Source organism: Calypte anna, chromosome 10, assembly GCF_003957555.1.
Source record: "Calypte anna isolate BGI_N300 chromosome 10, bCalAnn1_v1.p, whole genome shotgun sequence".
Taxonomy (NCBI): Eukaryota; Metazoa; Chordata; class Aves; order Apodiformes; family Trochilidae; genus Calypte; species Calypte anna.
In genome coordinates this window covers 3864275-3883836 of record NC_044256.1, presented here as the reverse complement: position 1 = coordinate 3883836, position 19562 = coordinate 3864275, and the positions used below count along the sequence as shown (strand labels likewise).

The following is a 19562-nucleotide window of genomic DNA, read 5'->3' as shown; positions in this document are numbered from 1 at the left end:
CCAGCACCTTCCGGGGGCAGCGCCGGGGCGGGGCGGAAGCGGTCCCGGAGAGCACCGGACGCTGCCCCGCCCCTAGCAACGGCCGCGGAGAGCCCCTAGCAACGGCACCGCCATGCCGGTGTGGCTGCGGGAGCACAGCTGGCGGCAGAGCCCCTCCGCCGTGTACCTCTCGCTGCCGCTGCGCGGCCTCCGGGCCACCCCCGCCAACATCTTCTGCACCGATCAGTACCTGAAGGTGGGGTGGCCGCGCATCGCGCCCTCGCTCGTCTCACGGCGCTTCTGCCGTGCTGTGTCGCCGCCTTGAGTGCTGGGTTGCGCCCAGGACTTGATGCTTGGCGTTACTTTATAGCTCCGTTAAAAAGCACACGCTTCATACACCTTGGCAGCGCTGCCAAGCTGATAATGTTTTATACTGTCTAAGTTATAATATCCCTTTGTATGCTGCAGGGTGTGAAATACCTTTTCCATAGGAGATAAGGGCTTCACCACAGCTCCTTCTTTTCCAAACTTTCCTGCTACTCAATAGGTGCCAGCTGCCTTTTCTATGATTCTTACACATATGCTTAAATTATGAATAATAATTCTACATTTGAGGTCCATGGCTTCTACTCCACTGCTGAAGAACCAACTTTTTTGATCTCTTTTATCTGGTTTAATAAAACATAACCTCCATACTGCATATTAAGCAAATTAGTTTCATCAGTAGCATGTGTTAATGAAGTTTACTGTATCCTTGTACTGAGTATTATGAATATGTGAGATTCAATTAAAAATTGTAAATATTAGTAAACATTAATTATATTTTTCTAGGTAAGCATCCCTCCCTTTTTATTTGAAGCCATTTTATATGCTCCTATTGATGACACAAATAGCACAGCAAAGATTGGAAATGGAATCATTTTCTTCACTTTGTATAAAAAAGAAGTGGCCATGTGGGATTCCCTGACTATAGCAAATGGTGAGTTCTCTCCCAGATTGTGCCAAAAGTTTGCAAACTATAATAAACAAGGTGAAACTTCTGCCACTTGCTATCTGCTAAATTAAACATGTTCATTGCTAAAAACAGAAAGTCTATGAAAACAAATAACATATACTGACTCCAGTGCTCATCAAAGAAAATGATGTTTCCTGTAAAAGTTATATTTTGTGTGTTAGCAAATCCTCATTTTTACTTTTTAGAAGGTGGGCTTGATAGAGACTGATTTGTGGAATTTGAAATGTGTTGGGTTTTCCCTAAGTAGCAAAAGGAGTCCTGTTTTTATGAATATGGTACATAACTGTAGAACTTTGGGTCTAAATTATTATGATAGTTTGTTTTGTTGCTTTTTTTTTTTTTTTTTTTTTTTTTAAGCTAACAAGGAGAAACTGCAGTATCTAAGAGAGAATGCTGTTTTAAAAGCCCAAGAAAAGGCAAGAGAGGAAACAGAAGCAAAAAAAGTTACAAGGCAGGAACACAAAAAATATGCCTTGGAGGCCACAATGAAGGTAAGCTTAGAAGGAACTCTGCAAGACATATCTGTGTAAGCAATGTGCCAGCCAATCTGGCAGCTGCTTCGTTTACATGTACCATAAAAATATGAAAAGTAATAATTTTTATTTTAGTGGTGAAGAACATTGCTATTTCTTTGTGCTTAAAACATACCTGTTGCCAAGTATGAAAATTATAAAGAATTAGTACTTAGAAGTTGCCATTTCTTGTCAGTAATATTCAGATTTTTGTCAGCTGAAAGAAAACTTACAATTATGTGGCAGGACCATAATCTTTTGTGTCCTTTGCACCAGCTCGAGTGTTTAAGTCATTTGGCACTGTAAAAAATACTAATTATAAAAAAAAACAACACTATTTGCTTATTGTTATACTTTATATCAAACTTGCTGTTCCTTGCCTTTTGTCTGTGTGGATCATTTATGTGTATTTCCTGCTACATTACTTCCTTAAAAGTTTTGATGTACATAAAAAGCCTGGTCATTTCATTTGTGTTTAAAAGGATATTTAAAAGTACAATGATATTTTGAGATTGCATGTGCAATTTGGAACAAAATTGACTGCAGTTAGTGACTTTTTAAGTAACAATCTTGCACCTATTCTGCCCGTGTCATAATCTCAAAGAGAAGTAATAAATAGTGTATTAAAATAAAACTATATACTTTACATTTCTGTATATTGCAGAGATCTTCTTTTGAATAATTAAACCTTATTTCTGGATGTTTCTGGATCATATCTTGGTAGTGGTAGTAAAGTAATTAAAAGATAGGACTTTTAAGAACTAATCAGAGACTTTTACTTTCCCAGTAATTTTTAAGAATCTTTCATAACTCTGCATGATCACATTAATGATGACACTGTGCTTGGGGTATGAAACTGGGAAAATAATGGTAACTATAACTTAGTCATCTTACTGTTACCAGATGTTGCATATCTCATAGAGTTATCATTCCAACAGCTAGAAGAAGCAGAAAGGAAAAGAATTGAAGATCTGAAAGAGAAGGAGCGGCAGAAGGTCACTAAGGAGCTGGAGTTATGGGAAAAGCAGCAAAAAGATGCTGAGCAACAGAAGAGGGTACAAAAAGAAGAGGAATCAACTAAAGAAGTAGAGCAATTAAATGAGAAGAAAACAGAAAATAGGAACAAAACTAGGATTCCTAATGAAGGAACTTCCAAGACCAGAGTCAAACCAAGTAAAGGTTGTATTATTGGAGTGTATTTGTGTAAAGTGTGGGTACAACTTGATTCCTAGATGTTTCTAATACAGTGTTTATCATTGTTTCCACCACACTGAACTAATTATTTTAGTTTGCAGTTATTTTGGTGTCTTTAGGCAATTTATTGAGCTAAAGCATGTGAATTCTTAGCCCTCTTTTAAGCCTTCTCCTTTCACTTTCTCTAGCCCATGTGTTGGCCCAACAGAGACACAATTCAGGGAACTCAACCAACAGAAAATACTTAATTTTTCTTTGTTTTGGTAAGGTTATTTTTAGCTTTTGCTGTTGTCCTGTCAGAGAATCATGTAAGTGACAGAAGACAGTGGTATAAGAGAAGTTTAGGTTCCTTTGTGACAGATAATGTAGCCAGTTAATATATGGCATACTACATTAAGAACAAACATTTTATTGAACTTTCCCTTCAGAAGAACAAGTCTAAACCTTTCTTAAGCTATTAGAAGTTCATTTTTAAAGTGGAGAATTTCTAACTGAAGTATACTTTGGACTTTGGTAGAAAACCAGAATAATATCTTTCGCTTAATTTTAAATTTCTGGACAATTTCTTTCCTAGGTCCTGGTTCCTCTAGTATCTTTTCAGAAAATCTGAGAGAAGAACAGTTACCAGCTCCTCGAGCTGCTGCTACAATTAAAATCAGCTTCACATCACGAGTTTTTCCTACAGCTCTGCGAGAATCTCGGGTTGCAGAAGAGGAGGAGGTAAGGATTGCTCTCTGGTTTAGCATGATCCTTCTGCTGGCTTCCAAGGCAGTGGTGAATGGTTCACAGTGTGTTCAGTAAGTGGACAAAAATGTTATGTGTGCCAAGGAATGTTACCTGTGCAGTTCTCCTACCTGTGTGATGGAAGGAGTGACAGAAGAGATAAAAGAAAAATTCTGTTTTGGATTTGAATTCTCCTTCAAAAGGAATGCTTGCACATTGTGTATTTACAGTGGCTACATAAACAAGCAGAAGCTCGAAGAACAATAAATGCTGATTTGTCTGAGCTGGAAGACTTAAAAGAAGAGGAGAGGAATCCAGATTGGTTAAAGGACAAAGGAAAGTAAGTTGAATTCCATTTGAAGGTATATTTTAAATGAAATATTAGTTATATAGTGTGTGTCTGCTTAGTTTTGGTATTTTCTGTTTATCCCAGACACAGATGGTGAATGTCAATGAAGTAGAGAATTTATTGACAGCTTTTGGGGTTTGAGTCTGATAGTCATGAGGTGCAATTGCTGGTGTTCATAATGGACAGAGTTGTTGCGTGCACACAAAGCATATTCTTCCATGAGGACAGTTAAGTCAGTGCAGTGTTATACTTAGGTGTATTTCTTTCATTTGTACTTTTTACTGAGACGTTAAATATCTGTCTCAAAAAACCATCAGAAGTTTGATTACAATATTGATATGTTTATATAGCTATGTTATACAGAAAGGCTTAACCAGATACCTTTCAAATTAGTCCTGTGTCTGCACAGATGTGTCCTCTTCTTACTGTTCTTCATTGGTTTTGAGCAATGACTGTTTTTGTTGTGTGTCTGTGTGCTGTATCATCAGCATCAAATTTGACTGAAATTCAGCTATGTTGTTCTCAGAGAAGGTTAGAAAAGGCAATTTGCAAGGAAAAGCTGCTAAAACTCCCAATATTTGAAAATTAGTTATTAACAATGAGTAGGTATTTATTTTGTGACTTATCACCTTATTTAAAGTGTATGTTTGACTTTTTGTTTTATAATTAGCAAAATGTTTGCAACAGGAAACTATCTGGCAGCTGTAAACGCATACAACCTGGCAGTGCAGCTGAACAATAAGCTTCCCCTGCTGTATCTGAATCGTGCTGCTTGCCACCTGAAACTGAGAAATCTACACAAAGCTATTGAAGATTCCTCCAAGGTATAAATATTTAGGTTCTCAGACTGTGGTCTTGTACTTGATTGTAGTGTTACTGTGATGTAACAGTCACAAGTAGATCAGTAAATATTAGTGCAATTCAAAATTTTTCAATTGGAAATTGATAGAACAAAGCCATGGCAAAGCACTACAATTTGATAGTGATTGATTAATGTACTTCCAGAAATTTAAAAGAAAACCAACAACCAATACCAACCTAAGCCTTGCTTCCACACATTTGGGACAAAGTATGTATCTTAACTCAGTACCTGTTTCTTTACAGGTTGAAATATTGTAGCAATATATAGACTTGAAAAAAGAGACAACTTTCAGCAGGAAACAATAAATATACACAGATACCTTCTATATTATATTGAAAATAAAAAGATGGCATTGATGCGATGCCTTGAAAAAGCACCTAACAAACCAGACTGTATCATCTCAATGATTTAGCAGCCATTTGAACTAATAAGTACCTCATGCTTTAAATTATTTTTTTTTCTTGTAACTACTTCTACAACACATGTGCTCCTTTGGGGCTGCATATATATATACATATATATATATGTATTTATTTTTTTAGCGTGCTATGTAACATCATAGAATCAGAATTAGGTTAGAAGGGACCTCAAGGATCATCATCTGGTCCAACCCCTCTAGTATTATTGTTTATATGATACGTATGAAAATAGAACACATGATTTGTATTAAGCATTTAATGTAGTGTTTATCAGTTTTTAGCTATGACAACGAAACTGTATTAAGCACACTGGGGGGTGGCAGATACAAATCTTAATGACTAGATGAACAGACCATATAGTTAAATTTGAAGAGTTATCTTCTGTCTCTACTTATTATAGTAATTATGTTACTGTATATTACTAGTAATTAGGTGAGAGTGTGTAAATGAGAAAAAAACCCCAAAACTGTGGAAAATCTACTTCTAAAGATTTTGGATATAACATTTTGGATGTTTTAATTTGTAAAGGCACTAGAACTGCTGACACCACCAGTTCCTGATAATGAGAATGCTCGAGTAAAAGCATATATAAGACGAGGAACAGCATTTTGTCAGCTGGAATTATATACTGAAGGTGAGACCTTGATTTTTTAAAAAATGCACATGGATTTATAGTGACACACAAGGAATTCTGTTTAGCTGTTCTCAGAACACTTTTGAAAACTCCCCAGATGCATACACACACACACACACACACACACACACACACACACACAAATAGATACGTGCGTGTATGTATGTCAATGAAGAGGCTCTGTTTTCATGTTTCAGTACCTGAAAATGGTTATGTAGTACACTGTTTCCACTAAAATGCTTTGTAAAATAATAGAAACAAAATATAAATTTATTTACTGACAAAAATAAAACCTACTGTCCTTCTGATTCAATAGCAAAATTCAAGATCAAGACTTTATGCGTTTGAGTAGAGAGCAGTTACTTCCAGTTATTTGTTAAAGAGGATGCTCTTGTGTTAATGAGTGACATTCTTATTAATGTGTTCTATTAGGTCTCCAGGATTATGAAGCAGCTCTCAAGATCGATCCTAAAAATAAGATTATAGAAAAGGATGCTGAAAAGATTCGACACCTAATTCAAGGAACAATCCAAGATTCTTAATATCTATCTATCTATCTATCTATCTATACACACACATATATATATATGTATTTAAAATAGGAACTTTTTGACAGGAAGGCCTTTTCAGGGCATGAGAAGGAATCTGAGATTTCTGCAGTATATTGTTAATGAGACATTTTAGCATTTCACTCGGAACACCTACAGAATTGGTAAAAGTTTGGATATATGAATTTGCATATATGAATACATTTTTGCTTTCTGTGAAATACTGATAGGCTGAATATGAAAACATGCTTTTGGTACTTGATTTAAAGTTAGTCATACCTCAGTGACATATTTGTCTGAAAATACCTACTGAATCTAGACAATGGTTTTCAAACAACTTCAGTAGCTCCATATAGTCGACACCTGTTAACTTCTTATCTTTCTGTTCACCACCAAAATTTGGTACAGTTGTGTGTTATATATTCCTGATTTTCTGGTTTGGTTCCAGAGACTATCAGAGCAATCTGTACACATCTGTACAGGCTATTTGTGTTGTAGTGCTTTGTTGCAGCTCCACAAGGCTGTAGACAAGCACCTTTTTCTACTGCTATGAAATAGAAATAGTGTCCTCTTTAAAGTCTAGGGAGGCATATGTGCTTGATGGCATGAACAACATCTGCCTGTTTAATCTGATTATATTGGAAACAAATGGATTTTAAACTTCTGACTTCCAATACCTGAGCTGACAGTGTGTACACCACACTGAAGTCATATGCATTAGGTTGATATTAGTGTCCAGAGATATAGAAATATGGACACTGACCCTAAGTTTTAAAAGCAGAAAATACCTTCATTAAAACAAATAAACCTTCAGGCCAATGTCTCTTGCACTTAACTCTTTCTGTAAAATTAAGAATTCCACATTTATGATACCAGTTTCAAAGGTTTTATTTTTATGGGCTTTGGTCTGACTGAGAAAATTGTATCATCAAACATGTTACATCCTTTTTGATATATCTTACTCAAACCAGCAGAACAAAAATAAATCAGATATTGACAGTATTTCTACAATGACTGAAGGAAATCAGATTTGTTTTCTTAAAGCTAAGTGTCTAATCTAGGCCTGTGACAAACAGATGGAGACACATTTTTATAGAGTGTTCTGTAAATTGGGGTTGTCATGCACTCTGCTTCTGTCAATGGCAGTGTTTAAACAACTCTGCTGATATAACCCACAAGTGAGTGTGTGTTTTGAAAAGGCATTATCTGCTGGGTAATACCTGCAGGGTACCATCTGTAAGATAGGTGGTATAGAACCATATTCACTTGAAGTTGTTTTAAATAGTAAAACCTGAGGCTTTGTCCAAGAAGCATCAGTTATCAGTGTTTTGGGGTCCAGCATGCAGGAAAAGACCGGATTGCCAGGATTTGCACAGGGGGGCAGATGAGGAGATTGGTTTTGCTCGGTGTTCAGACTTGATGGCAGTTTCTCAGCAGAAGTCATCTTCTTTCCCTACTAAAGAGATGGATTTTAATTCAGTCTTTCAAATAACAGGACAAAGCATTTCAAAGTTGTTAAATGTTTGTGGTCAGAGCAAATGTTGCTCAAGACATGTACTGAAACATGGTGGAGAGTGAGGAACTGAACACTGCTGACTTTTGACCTTATTTAGTAAACTGTGGACAGTGACAAATAGACTCGTTGACTGTGAAGTATAGCAAAAATTGGAATTTGCATCAATTTCTACATTAGTGATAATCTTTCGCATAGAAAATAATAAATGTGGCAGAAATAATTAGTATGAATAAAAATAAGGAGGGAGAGAAAGAATATAGTGAGGCTTGGTTGATGCTTTGTTTTGGTTTTGCCTTTTCCTTTCTAACATACAGAAACATGTATGTGAAATAGAGCTCTAAACAAACTTCCAAATGCTTTCTTGCTCATGTTCACATTCATGCACTTTTCTTCTTGTTTTTTTCTTCTGTAGGGAATGAATTAACATATGACAGATACATGTTAGCATGTTAATGGGCAGTGGTCTAGAGCTGTTTTGAGAAGCATGCAGTAAAACTGCACTAAGCAAGGTGCTGCCTTTATTTTGGCTGAGGAAGCTGCTCAAAACCTGCTGTTCTTCAGAGGTGCAATGAAACTTTTTTCATTGCTTCCTCATCATAAGGACAACATTGAAGTTGCTAACTTAGATAAGATTCACGTAATAAATTCTGATTTCGCCTTTACTTTGTTTATTAATGAGGCCTGTTGTCTGCCTTTAAATTTTATTACCCGTACTGGAGCCTCACTCCTTCTGTGGAGGAGCAGCCCTACCTGCACAGCCGGACCGGCTCCGCTGGCGGCGGCTCTGGGCCGGGCAGCTTCTCCGGAACCAGCGCGGCCTCAGGCGTCAGAGTCCAACGCTGTGCTGGGGGGAGACGTTGCAAATCAGTTATTCACAGACATCACTGTTTTTCCACCTGTCCAATACTAGAAGGATCAAATATTCCCAGTCCACATACTGAACTCGTTTGTTTGGTGTTGGGGCTTTATGTTTGAGGATTTGTTTGGTTTGGTTTGGTTTTGCGTCGATGGTTCTTTCCCTTAGTTTGGGCAATATTCGCGTGTCACAGGACGTGTCCCTTCAGAGCTGGCTGTCCCTTTGCCTGGTTACCCTGTGACAACACCTCCAAAGCACTCCCTGCAAGGTATGTGCCCTCCAGGGGCCGAACACCCTTACCGGAGGTCCACCCCCATGCCCTCGTCCCCCCTCCCTCTCTCCCTCCCTCCCTCCCTCCCTCCCTCCCTCCCTCCCTCCCTCCCTCCCTCCCTCCCTCCCTCCCTCCCTCCCTCCGTGGTCCCGCCAGGCCAGTCCTGTCTCAGCCGGACCCCGGCCCTACCCGCTGCCGCTGTCCCGGGGCACCGCAGCCGCTGGGCCCCAGCTTGGCGGCGTGGCGTTGCCATAGCGGCGGGAACCCCGGGGACCGGCGGGGCGGGGCAGGCCGCCCGCCGCGGTGCACGCCGGGTACTGTAGTTAGCGGAGCGGGCGGGCTGAGAGGCCGCGGCGGGGGACGGACTACCCTGGCCAGGGTGCTGCGGGAGCCGCCGCCGCCGCGCAGGCGCCGGCCCGGGTGGGTCGGTGTTGTTTTTGACGGCGTCACTGGCGGCAGCAGCAGCGGTGGTTTCTCGTCCGTGCCGGGCCCCGCTCGGGGCCGCGCTCAGGTAGGCGGTGGGACCGGCCCGGGGCGTGGGTTGGCGCCTTCCGGCCTGGCCTCGCCGCGCAGCCTCCTGAGGAGAGCGGCGACCCGCGGCGCGGAGGGGCTGCCCGGAGCGCGGTGAAGCCCCCGGAGGCGCTGGGGCCGGGGCAGCCGCTGTTTGGTGTCAGGGAGCGAGAAACCGGGGCTCCGCGCCTCTGCGGGAGCTGAGTGGGCGCCTTGGGCTGCGCGCCCCGCGGTGCCGGCCATAGCCCTGGCCCTGGGCACTGGCGGTTGCCAACTTCCTTCTCTTTCATCATCTGCTGGTGGTTCTCCGGCTGGTGCAAGGTGTTCGGTTTCATAAATCCTGGTGGTGTTGCTTTAACTGCTCCGGCCCCGCGCCGCTTGTTGTGTCAGGTGCGGTACAGTGACACCTGTGAGAGCCGAGCGGGTGCGGGGCAGGCAGTGCCCGGCTCTGGGCTGGGGCGGCTTCCAGGACCCTCGTTTCTCCTGCTGGAAACCATAGCAAGGGAGTAGTCCTGCTGGGTTGCTAAATATATTCGTGAAAACCGGTGTTACTTTGGGGAAGAGAGGAGAAATAATGAACTTGCATAAAAACACTCAAGCATAACGCCACTATAACGTGGTTTTGTGTTTTTTCTTTCTGCTGGGCAACAAAGGAGCTGCTGTGTAAAGGAACTGTGGGATTTTACTGGGAATGACAGCACAGCAAACTGTGGAGAACACCGATTCCTATCGGTCCCTTGTTATTCATATTTTTCTTGTTGACACCTGCTGAAGTTTGGGCTTTTAAAAATTTTTTTGTTTGTTTGATTTTTTTTAGTCTAGAAAATCGTCTTTTAGACGAAGCAACTTAGTTGTTTGTTTAGGCTGGAATGGTTATTCCTTCTGAGAGTGGTATTTATCCTCCCTCACACTGTCTAAACAGGATATGTTATGTCATACTTATTTAACTACAGGTTAACTTGTCATTAAATTATCAACAGTACATGTGGCTGTAAACACTTACACCTTAGGCTTCTGGTTTGCAGTTCACTAAGGTTAGGAAAGTTGTTCACATTTCTGATACCCTACCTGCCCCACCTACTCTGAATATAATGGATATTTATTTTGTCTAGATACATTTTTGCTCAGAGAGTAGGATGTTTTTGGATCTAGAATCAGCTTTGTAGTTTAAACTAGAGTATAGGAGAAGTGTAATTTTTTTTTTTTTTAATTTTTTTTTTTTTTAATATTGGCAATGAAGGTATTTAGTGAGAAGCCAAACCACTGAAGCTGTGTGTGGGGAGTTTAGTTTTCTTTTTTTCAGTCTGGGCTGACATACGGGAAATGTGGAATACTGTGTTATATCCTCCAGTTACCTCTGCTGTTATTGGACAAAAATGCATTAGCATCATCTTGATTGGTTAGGAAGTTTTTGGACTTCATGGCTATTTAATTCCTGCCCAAAGCCACATTTTTAAAATAGCTTGAATTCAGGAAGATGATGCCAACTGCAGCCAGCACCTTTGGGCTGGTAGGAGAAGCATGCTGGTTCTTAGTGGGTCTTTGTCATTTGGTAGTGGAGAGTACAAGCTGGTGAAGGTTTTGTGGATAGATCTGGTTTTTGTTGGGCTCAGATTACTTGGTTCAGTTTATTTAAGGGGCTGGATCTGGACTTGAGGTCCAGTTATCACCGTGTGGGTGTTATTAATTAATCTTTTGCAGAAATAAGCTGTTCACTATAGTGGATGATAAGGTTTAGGAATACCTGTACCTAGGTATTTTATTATTAAAGGCTTTTAGGCTATTTTGCTCTTTTAGTGCTAATGAATGAGTGCTAAAGAAAATGCTTTAGCTTTGGGTAACTATTTTATATATGGATGTTTGCTGAATGTGCTTGTAGGGATACAGCAACACTAGAGGTGCCCTTCAGTCTGATGTCATGCTATCTGTCTCTTCATTTTGATAAATTTAGCAGTTCTACCTGTCAGCCTCAATGATTTTAGTTCTTTTTTTTCCATTATTTTTCTTGATAATAAAAACTTTTGTTGAGATTGATCCACTTGCATGCTGTTAAATATGCACTATTAATATAATATTCTGGTTGAATACAAGATATATCACATCTAACTCAATGCTATTTATCAAGGGCAGCAAGTAATAGAAAATGAGGAGTTTGTCTGCTTGTTCCTATGCTTATTTTTTTAAAAATACTTTGATTGTGCCAACCCCTCCACATAGTTAGATCCTGAAGCTTTTGTTTGGGAAGGGAAGACAGATGTTTAGTGCTCGTGGAGCCTGAGGCCATGCTTATGTATTTGTTAGAATTGGTTTTATGCAGTTTATTTAATTAACTGTCAGTCTGTGATCTGGATAGAGAGGGAGAGCACAGGAGTATTTATGCTGTCAGTCAGGGCCCCTGATTAAATGCTGAGTTAGAGGAGGGCAGATGTTACAGTGTCCAGCTGTTAAAACTTGCCCTTTCAAAATTTGTAAGTTCACTTGTATCAACAGAATTCTTAAAAGTTGTTTTATTTTTTGTTTATGAAGATATTTGCATTGTGTGGCATCATTATTTTTCATAGTATTGAAATTCACTAAAACTGGAAGGGCCACGTCATGAAACCAGAGCCTGAATTCCTTCCACAGTGGAGCTCAGGGTCTCCAGTAAGGTCTGAGTAGCTGTCTGTACTGGGTTTTTTTGCCCCAAACTGTGTTTTTTGAAGTTACCCAAAGTGCTTGGTTTTCATTTACAATAAATCTGCTACTCGTGATTGCTTTATTCACTGAACTGTAGAATAATTAAATGAGAATGTTTGGTTTTGTGCTGAAGAGAATTCTTAAAAGATATTTTCAGACCACTGATAGAGTTTTTGCAATATAGCCAGTGGTGTTTCTGATAGGTGGCAAGTTCTGGTGGTGGTAGTTACTGTCCTGAAAGGAATGCTGGTACTGAATGACTGGTCAAATTAAAAATATTTCAATGACAGCAAGCAGATACTACTGTATCATGAGAACTCCGGAATGCAGGCTTTGCCATTTGGGTGTTTGTTATCTTGGCAATTGAAGAAGTATGATTAAAAAAAATAAAACCAAAAAAGTCTGATTGAACACAGTATGATTTTAAAAACAAACAGACAAACAAAAAACCCAACCAAAAAAAACCCTGTAGCGGGAGGAGCCATTCTTGCTCCTGAAGCTCAACGAGCTGCTGGTCTCTTCCAGGACTCCAGCCACCACACAGCACTTCCAGGGTAGAAGTGTAGCAGGAAGAGCCTTTCTTGCTCCAGAGGCTCGACGAGCTGCTGGCCTCTCCATGCCTCACACCAGAGTGAGCTGAGGTCTGCTCTGTGGGTGTGTGTCCCACCTTTATTGGCCCCCTGGTCTTGCTCATGCCCAATAGGGGCCTGTCCTAACCAGGCACAGGTGGACTCACACCCACTCACTGGCAATTCGAGGCACCTGGTTTATCTTATTTCTCTACAAAACCCCAAACCAACCAACTGAAAACAAAACATTGCCTGCTATTTCTTGAATGAGATCTCATGAAAAGCACTAATAAAGGAAGAAAAGCAGCTAAGGAAAACAAAAACCATACTCAAAGCAGGACTTCATTATAAATGAAAATCAAGTTTCTCTGCAAATCTGATCCTTGAATTTATTGTTAGTGAATATTACTGCATTTCAAACTCTGATTATGATTATCACCATTGCCTTTTTTACAGAGGAACCCCAAATACATTAGTCAGAGTTGGTGAGGAAAAAGTATTGTATTAGAAGAATGTATAATATCTACCATAATGCAGAAATGTGAAACAAATGTTTATTTTTTTAAGAAATCTAAATGGGATTAGAGCTTTTACATTTTGTTGGACAGATTTCTAGTCACACTGGCATTTATATATTCAAGGTCTGTGTCTATTTTCTGCATTAACAAATTGGGTGTAAAGGCAGGAGTGATAAAGTACAGTCAGTAAATGTAAACAAGCAGGTGATTTTTATTTCTGTATTCTTATCAGGAGAAAGAAGTGTGGGAAATAAGGCAGAAGCCTTAAGTTCTCAGAGCTCTCTGCTTCTCTATAAAGTGACAGTGACATTGATAGCATTTTTTGGAACTTTTTTTTTTCTATTTTATCACATTGGCTGCATAACATAACACAATTAATTGGAAATTATTCAGTTTTGGGCAGTATTTTTCCCCAAGATAAACTGCTAGTATTTTATTTAACAACTTGGTATGTTTTTATTTTAAGGAACAAGAAATGTGTCCAGTTTCTTTTTCATATCTTTATGTTAGTTAAGAACTTTATTGTTGCAGATTTGTATTACTCTGTATTGCTGGTACAGGAGAAAAAATTTAACTGTCAGCTTCATCCAGACCAGTCTCTTCTGAAAATAAGTACTGAATTAATTCATTATTATTGTGACAAGTAAAATTTTTACTTTTTTCCATTTGGTTTTTGTACTCTTCAGGCACTCTCTCAATTTTCTCCAGAATCAGTATTTTTAAGAGTACTCAAAGGAGTGAAAGAAACATGAAACTTTTTTTTGCCCAGTAGTTAAAGTGAATTAGTTAAAAAAGATCCAAATCTGTGTCTTCTCCAAAAACAGATGTTTTTTTAATAAGCTGTAGTTTATGTGCATGTAATAATTCAGAAATTACTTCACCTACGCAAACGTGTCTTACATGATGATGCTACAGGCAAGTTTTAAATTGAATTGATTTGTTGGCTAGCTTTGTGTATTTGTGGTTTAATTAGTTTAAGAGCTTTTGGCTGGCTAAAAGAGGCATGTACCTAGCAAAGCTGTATTTGCTTCAAGTATAAAGTATATAATAGGAAATGTGTCCAAAATATTGCCTTTTCTTTCAAAACTTCTATTATGTATCAGGGTTTTTTCTAGAATAAGAATTTCTGAGTTAGTGTAGTGTTCTGTGGCATCATGATTGTGCTTCTTCTGTTTTCGTTATTTTTTCTCAAGAGAGCACTGAAATTGCATATCTCACATGTTTAAAAAAATCTACTTTTACTTGCAGTGTGCTTTCAAAATGTCTGAAAGTTCCAGTGACAGTGATTCATCTTGTGGCTGGACTGTCATCAATCATGAGGTACCTGTTCTCAAACTAATAAAGTTCTGTTGGTTTAAGATTAGCCATATGCAGTAAAATGTTATTTCAGCTTTGCAGTTTTTGGTTTGTGCTTATCTTGCATGTCAGAAGAGAATATAGAAGGGATGTTTATATATATGAAAACAAAACTAGAATTTTAAAATGTCTATTCTTACTTTAGATAATGTTTTTTTTTTCTTCCAAGATTTTCCTTTGTAGAACTGCTAGAGTTTTAGTGAGATTCTCTCTTTTGATCCAGCACTGGCATTCTGTGTGACTTGTCTGCTGTTGCTAATATATTTCTCCTTTTCATTCCAAATCCCCCTCTTCTGCCCTCCCCTCTGAAAAAAAAAAAAAAAATGGGAATAATGAGCAACAATAATAGCTCACATAGGAGGAAAATATTCCATGATTTCTCCAAATGTTTTCTACTACTAGATTTAGCTGATCGTATCTTCAGCAGTTGCTTTTTAGAAACAGCCCTCTGTTCCTATATTCTGTCTTTCTTACTATGAATGATAGGATAAAGATAAGTTTGTGCTTAGTGGCTAGAAGATCAGCAGAAGGCATTTTCAAGGCTCATGCAAATGCTATAGCCATTATATTTATATTTTGATGTGACTGAACAGTCTCTTTTTGACTTGAGCCTCTGATCTCAGGAGTCTGAGGACTGGCATGAAGACATCTGTGAGATGTGCTGCCTCTGACCTTTGTGTTGCCTCATTCTGCTAACAAAATGCTCACTTTGGAAAAATGACACATAGGTCTGCTGGGTCTTACCTGCCTGCCTCTGAGCACATTCATTGGTGTGGAATGCTGTTCTGCATTGAAAAGCAAAGATGTGGGAAGTTGAGAGAGTCTGGGATCTCCAGAAATCAACAGTGTTGCAAAGGGTGGTTGGAAATCCCTTGGAGAGGGTTATGTTATGAAGCTACAGTGAGTAAAGGAATGCCAACATTTCAGTTGGTTTACTGGGAAATGGAGGTGTGTGTGGGGGGCAGGACAGTTCTCCTTACATCTGTGTTGTAAGGTCAGAAATAAGAAGTGTAGCCTTCTCGGAGCTTAAAATGATGGTTAGTGAGGACTGCCATACTTAGCTTGGAAGATTTTGAAAAGTGTAACAGCCAGAAAGAACCTTGAGGATGCTAAGACATCCTCTGTGAGGAAATCTGAGTTCTGAAATTACTTCCCTTTGTGTTTTCCAGGTACTTTGAGCAGCTATCAGCATAAGTTCTTTGCAATTGGTGCTGGAATTCTGAGTTTCCTTGGCCTGCTGTTCAGGCAGGAGAGCATAAGGCATAAAATACTTAGAAATAACCTGGATGTTGGCATCTTGTGGAGGATGAATTCATATGGCAGTGTAGGACTGAGCTAATAATGGTGGCAGCTAAGAGAATGTCTTTTCCATTAGGCAAACTCACTGAAGAGGGATCTTCCATAAGGAAATACACAAAAGCAGCTTAATTGTTGTGTAAGGATGTTGTGGTGGTAGACTCTGTGGCAGCAGATTGGAGGAGGTATTGGAGAGTGCAAGGCAAGAAACTGTTCTTAGTTCAAAATATTTGCCTTTCAGAACCTGATCAGTTGATGTGTGGAGCTCTGTCTAATTTGTATGGATACAGTTGCATTTCTGTCCATCTTTGATCTCTGCTTCAGCTTAATTAGTGAAGCATACTTCAATTTAGGATTAAATGCTAGAATTCCCTCATTCTTTGATCAAGTCTTGGGTTACAGCAAGTTGTAAAGTCACTATTATGTCTGTGTAGCCCTTTTTTAATTTGTTTGTGTTCCTCTCTTCTGATATTTGACAAGTTGTGTGAAATGACAATGGCTTTATTAAAACAAAAGTAATTTTTTAATTCCTAGTAGAATAAGGCTTGAGGCAAAAGGAAGAAAAACAATTAAAGGTCTTTTGGGGTGGGATTTGCCTAGGTGCCTACAGGTTAGGTGTCTGAGTCTGATGTTGGTTTCTAAGTTTACATTGTGTAGATTAAATCAATGGTCAGTGGAGTCTAGAGAGCAGTAATTCTTATGCTAAGGTTAACACAATGTTTGATTTAATGACTTGACTGCACTGACTGTAGTGATTGTGAAGATGTCTTCAACAATTAGCTCAGGTAGAACCTTGAAGTTAGGTGAGATTAATGTTTTATCTTGCTTCCCCCTTGCAGTGAACAAGTCAGGCCTTGCTCAGGGTCCCTGCTTGTTAGTGTAGGCCTCCAGTATACTTTTCTTCTTCAGGCCTGAGGATTTTTGTATCTCTTCAGACCTTGACTTTTATGTGGGTGTAATATGGTCTTTTGTTTGGTTTTAAGTATTTAGCATTGTCTTGTAAATTGAGCAAGTCATTGAGCCTTAATCCTCAGAGCAAAAGGCTGAACTATTTTCCTGGAATGACACTTACATACTGCTTGTCTGTGTCTTCTTCTTCACTGTCCCTAAATATTTTCAAGGAAACTTGAGATACTTCACTTATAGGAGGAAAATAGGAAAATAGGAAATAATGGGAAGAGGTAGTGTGTAGATGATTACCTGTTCCCCCTTCTCTGCACACTCCCCTATCTGCAGACTCTAATAAAAATCTGGGTAATTTGAAAGGCAAGTCTGCCCAAGCCTGTGGTTGTACTCAAGTTCTGAAAGGTCAATGCAGTTTCAAAAGCAAGAGATACGGCTTATAAATGTTGGTCCATGATTTCATTTCTCTTGGCAGGAGGACAGTGTTTAAGAGATGATTAAAACTTCTTTTATTTGTTTTGGGTTGGATGGCGGGTCAGGTATTCTGTCACCAAAAGAGAACAGAAAACCCACTCACTTCAGTCCTGAAGAACAAGTGGGATACAGGAGTGCACAAGCTGCTGGACTTTAGACTTCTAATTAAAGTGAAAAGATTCAGTTACAACAGTTGGGTTATTCAGCCATGAATTGCAGGCTTTATTTTCATACTTGGCATAGTTATTTTACACTGTAACTGAAAATGTATTATGCAGTCTAAATAAATTAACATCATACAAGTTGATAGCAAGGCAGGAATTTGTCTGACCAAAGCAGAACAGTTATCTGTGGTGTAGAGATGTTCTGTTCCCAGTTACTCTTCCCTGATTAAAAGAAATAAAATAATTCTGTTTGGGGTGGGAAAACACTGCTGTTTAACAGCTCCCATTACTGGCTTTCTCATGACAAGGCAGCTTTGAATCTGAGCATGAAGAAAGTGGAATGAGTGGGCTGGTTAGATAACCTTCAAACACTTGTTATCCAGGGAAGGGGTGGCATGTGGGCTACTGTATACATTGGGGAAATGATCTGGATATTTAAGAAAGTGATAGAGCTTATTACACCTTTGGTTTAAACCTTTATTATAGTACAATATCACTTTCTCACATATTATTGTGACCTGTATTGATGCTGACAAAACGGAATCAGTTTCTGGATTTATTTTGCCAATTACAAAGGCATCAAATTAAGGGGGGCAGGAAACAGCAGTTGGCTTGATAGTGGTTGTTGAGAGCTGGAGCTGTGTGTATTATGGGCTTTGAACAGGGAAGTGATGGTGTATGTCATTGGACTACTCCTAAGAAAGAACTTGCTAATTTTGTATAAGACTGCAGGAGGAGGAACGTATTGAGAAGTCAATATTGTTTCTCAAGCTCTGTGCTGCTGATGAAGTGGAAAGGTGATGGATGTCTAGCTACAGATGATGAGAACTGGAGAGTTTAGACCTCCACAGCAGACTGCATGTGTTTAAAAAAGGGTGGCTCACCTGGGACTCAGCTAGCCCAATTTCTTGGAATTTTAGTGAAAATTTCAATCTGCTTTAAGCTGTATCACTGATATGTCTTATTGTGCAGCCTGGGCAAACTAAATTTTAGTTATTCTTCACAACTTCAAAAATGGAAGTAATAGTTGTACTACATGAGAGAAAATTTTCACACAATAAATCTATATACCTATCCATAAACCCTAACCAAGCCAAAAAACCTAAACAATTTTCTATTTTCTTGACTGAGATTTCACTCCAGTTTTAGTAAGTTAGTTAGCATTGGGCAACAAATTTCTGCAAAACATTAGAGGCTGAAAGTGTGATACTTTTGTAGTCAAAAGGAAAAAAAAAACCACACTGAAGTATTTGTCATGGTACTAAGGCAGTTCATTTTTTTTGAGCCTTATAAAAAGAAACATAAATTTGTAATGTGGTTGTAGAATGTGTCTTTTCCATCTCCCTTTGAGGTATCTGATCTTTCTGAAGCAGTCTCCTTTTAAAAACAAAAGCCATACATATGTTTGCTTGAGGCCTGAAGTGAGGCATCTAGGGAAACTGATCTGGAAGTATTACTACTACTGTAATTTCACACCTGCTGATGCAAAAATAACTCTCTGTTTACAAAAACAGCTCAAGTTATTTATGGATCAGAGTGACTTAGTATTTTTCAGTAACATTTTGCATGTTTTTTAGCTTTATAATAACCTTTCTTGTGTTCTATCAGTTCCTTAAAATAAGTACAATCTATAAAGATTAAATATTTAAAATTGTGAACCATATTCCTTACCTTTACTGCACTGCACTCTCTGAGGGTTGTTTATCTTCAGTTCCTGTTTTGCTTTGAGGTTGCTGCTGACTGGCAGCTGACTAATAACTAAGGCTCCTTTCTGGATTAAAGACAAATCCAGTTTAGAGGTTGTATAAATATTTGTTTTCCTAGTGTCAGAGGTGTCCTACTAGAAAAGCCATGCAAATTTGATAACAGGAATTGTGATGGAGTAAATATATACTATTTTTTTTGGTGTTACTACTTTAATATTAGAGTTCATGGTGATACTCTTGAAGTTCCATTTTTTGGAAGTGTGTGTGTGTATTTATATACAATACATGGACATGTGTGCAAGAATTGGAACATATACTCAAAACTCCTTTGTCAACCTCTGTTTTTCTGAATTCTATTGAACAAATAGGTCTAATGAAGCTAATAAAATTGTTCAAAATACTTAGTATAGTTGTTAATTGATGCCTAAATTACTTCTTTCTTTCCTAGAATTGTCCTCCTCTACCTTTTTTCAAGTATATATATTACATATATTACATAAATATTACAGAGT

General features: G+C 38.9%; 3 protein-coding genes across 12 annotated transcripts in view; 2 read left to right on the top strand and 1 right to left on the bottom strand.

Annotated features, from left to right (window-relative positions):
* Positions 1-112: 112 nt before the first annotated feature.
* Positions 113-6229, top strand: DNAAF4 (dynein axonemal assembly factor 4). The gene is made up of 9 exons (XM_008493924.2): positions 113-235; positions 811-958; positions 1352-1485; positions 2445-2685; positions 3275-3420; positions 3654-3763; positions 4443-4596; positions 5582-5687; positions 6120-6229. Exons 1-9 carry the CDS (start codon positions 113-115, stop codon positions 6227-6229), a joined length of 1272 nt encoding a protein of 423 aa, XP_008492146.2.
* A 377-nt stretch (positions 6230-6606) lies between these two features.
* On the bottom strand, positions 6607-9307 carry C10H15orf65 (chromosome 10 C15orf65 homolog). Of its 3 annotated transcripts, none has more exons than XM_030457344.1 (3): positions 9248-9307; positions 8502-8595; positions 6607-7691 (listed from the first exon to the last, which is right to left on the bottom strand). In XM_030457344.1, the coding sequence occupies exon 3, from the start codon at positions 7677-7679 to the stop codon at positions 7326-7328; it is 354 nt and encodes a 117-aa protein (XP_030313204.1). In that variant the 5' UTR covers positions 7680-7691; positions 8502-8595; positions 9248-9307; the 3' UTR covers positions 6607-7325. The 3 variants fall into 3 exon arrangements, with proteins under 3 accessions (XP_030313204.1, XP_030313205.1, XP_030313203.1); XM_030457345.1 differs by lacking the exon at positions 9248-9307 and adding an exon at positions 9068-9182 and having other exon boundaries at positions 6607-7688; XM_030457343.1 differs by lacking the exon at positions 9248-9307 and adding an exon at positions 9068-9180.
* The window catches only part of CCPG1 (cell cycle progression 1), a 30065-nt gene continuing 19729 nt past the window's right edge, over positions 9227-19562 (top strand). For 6 of the 8 annotated variants that reach the window (XM_030457335.1, XM_030457332.1, XM_030457333.1 and 3 more), the window contains exons 1-2: positions 9308-9389; positions 14400-14471. In XM_030457335.1, coding sequence (XP_030313195.1) covers positions 14412-14471 — 60 coding nt within the window. In that variant the 5' untranslated portion in view covers positions 9308-9389; positions 14400-14411. Of the gene's footprint in view, positions 9390-9621; positions 9779-14399; positions 14472-19562 lie in introns of those variants that run through there. The other 2 variants (XM_030457334.1, XM_030457337.1) reach the window with 2 other exon arrangements.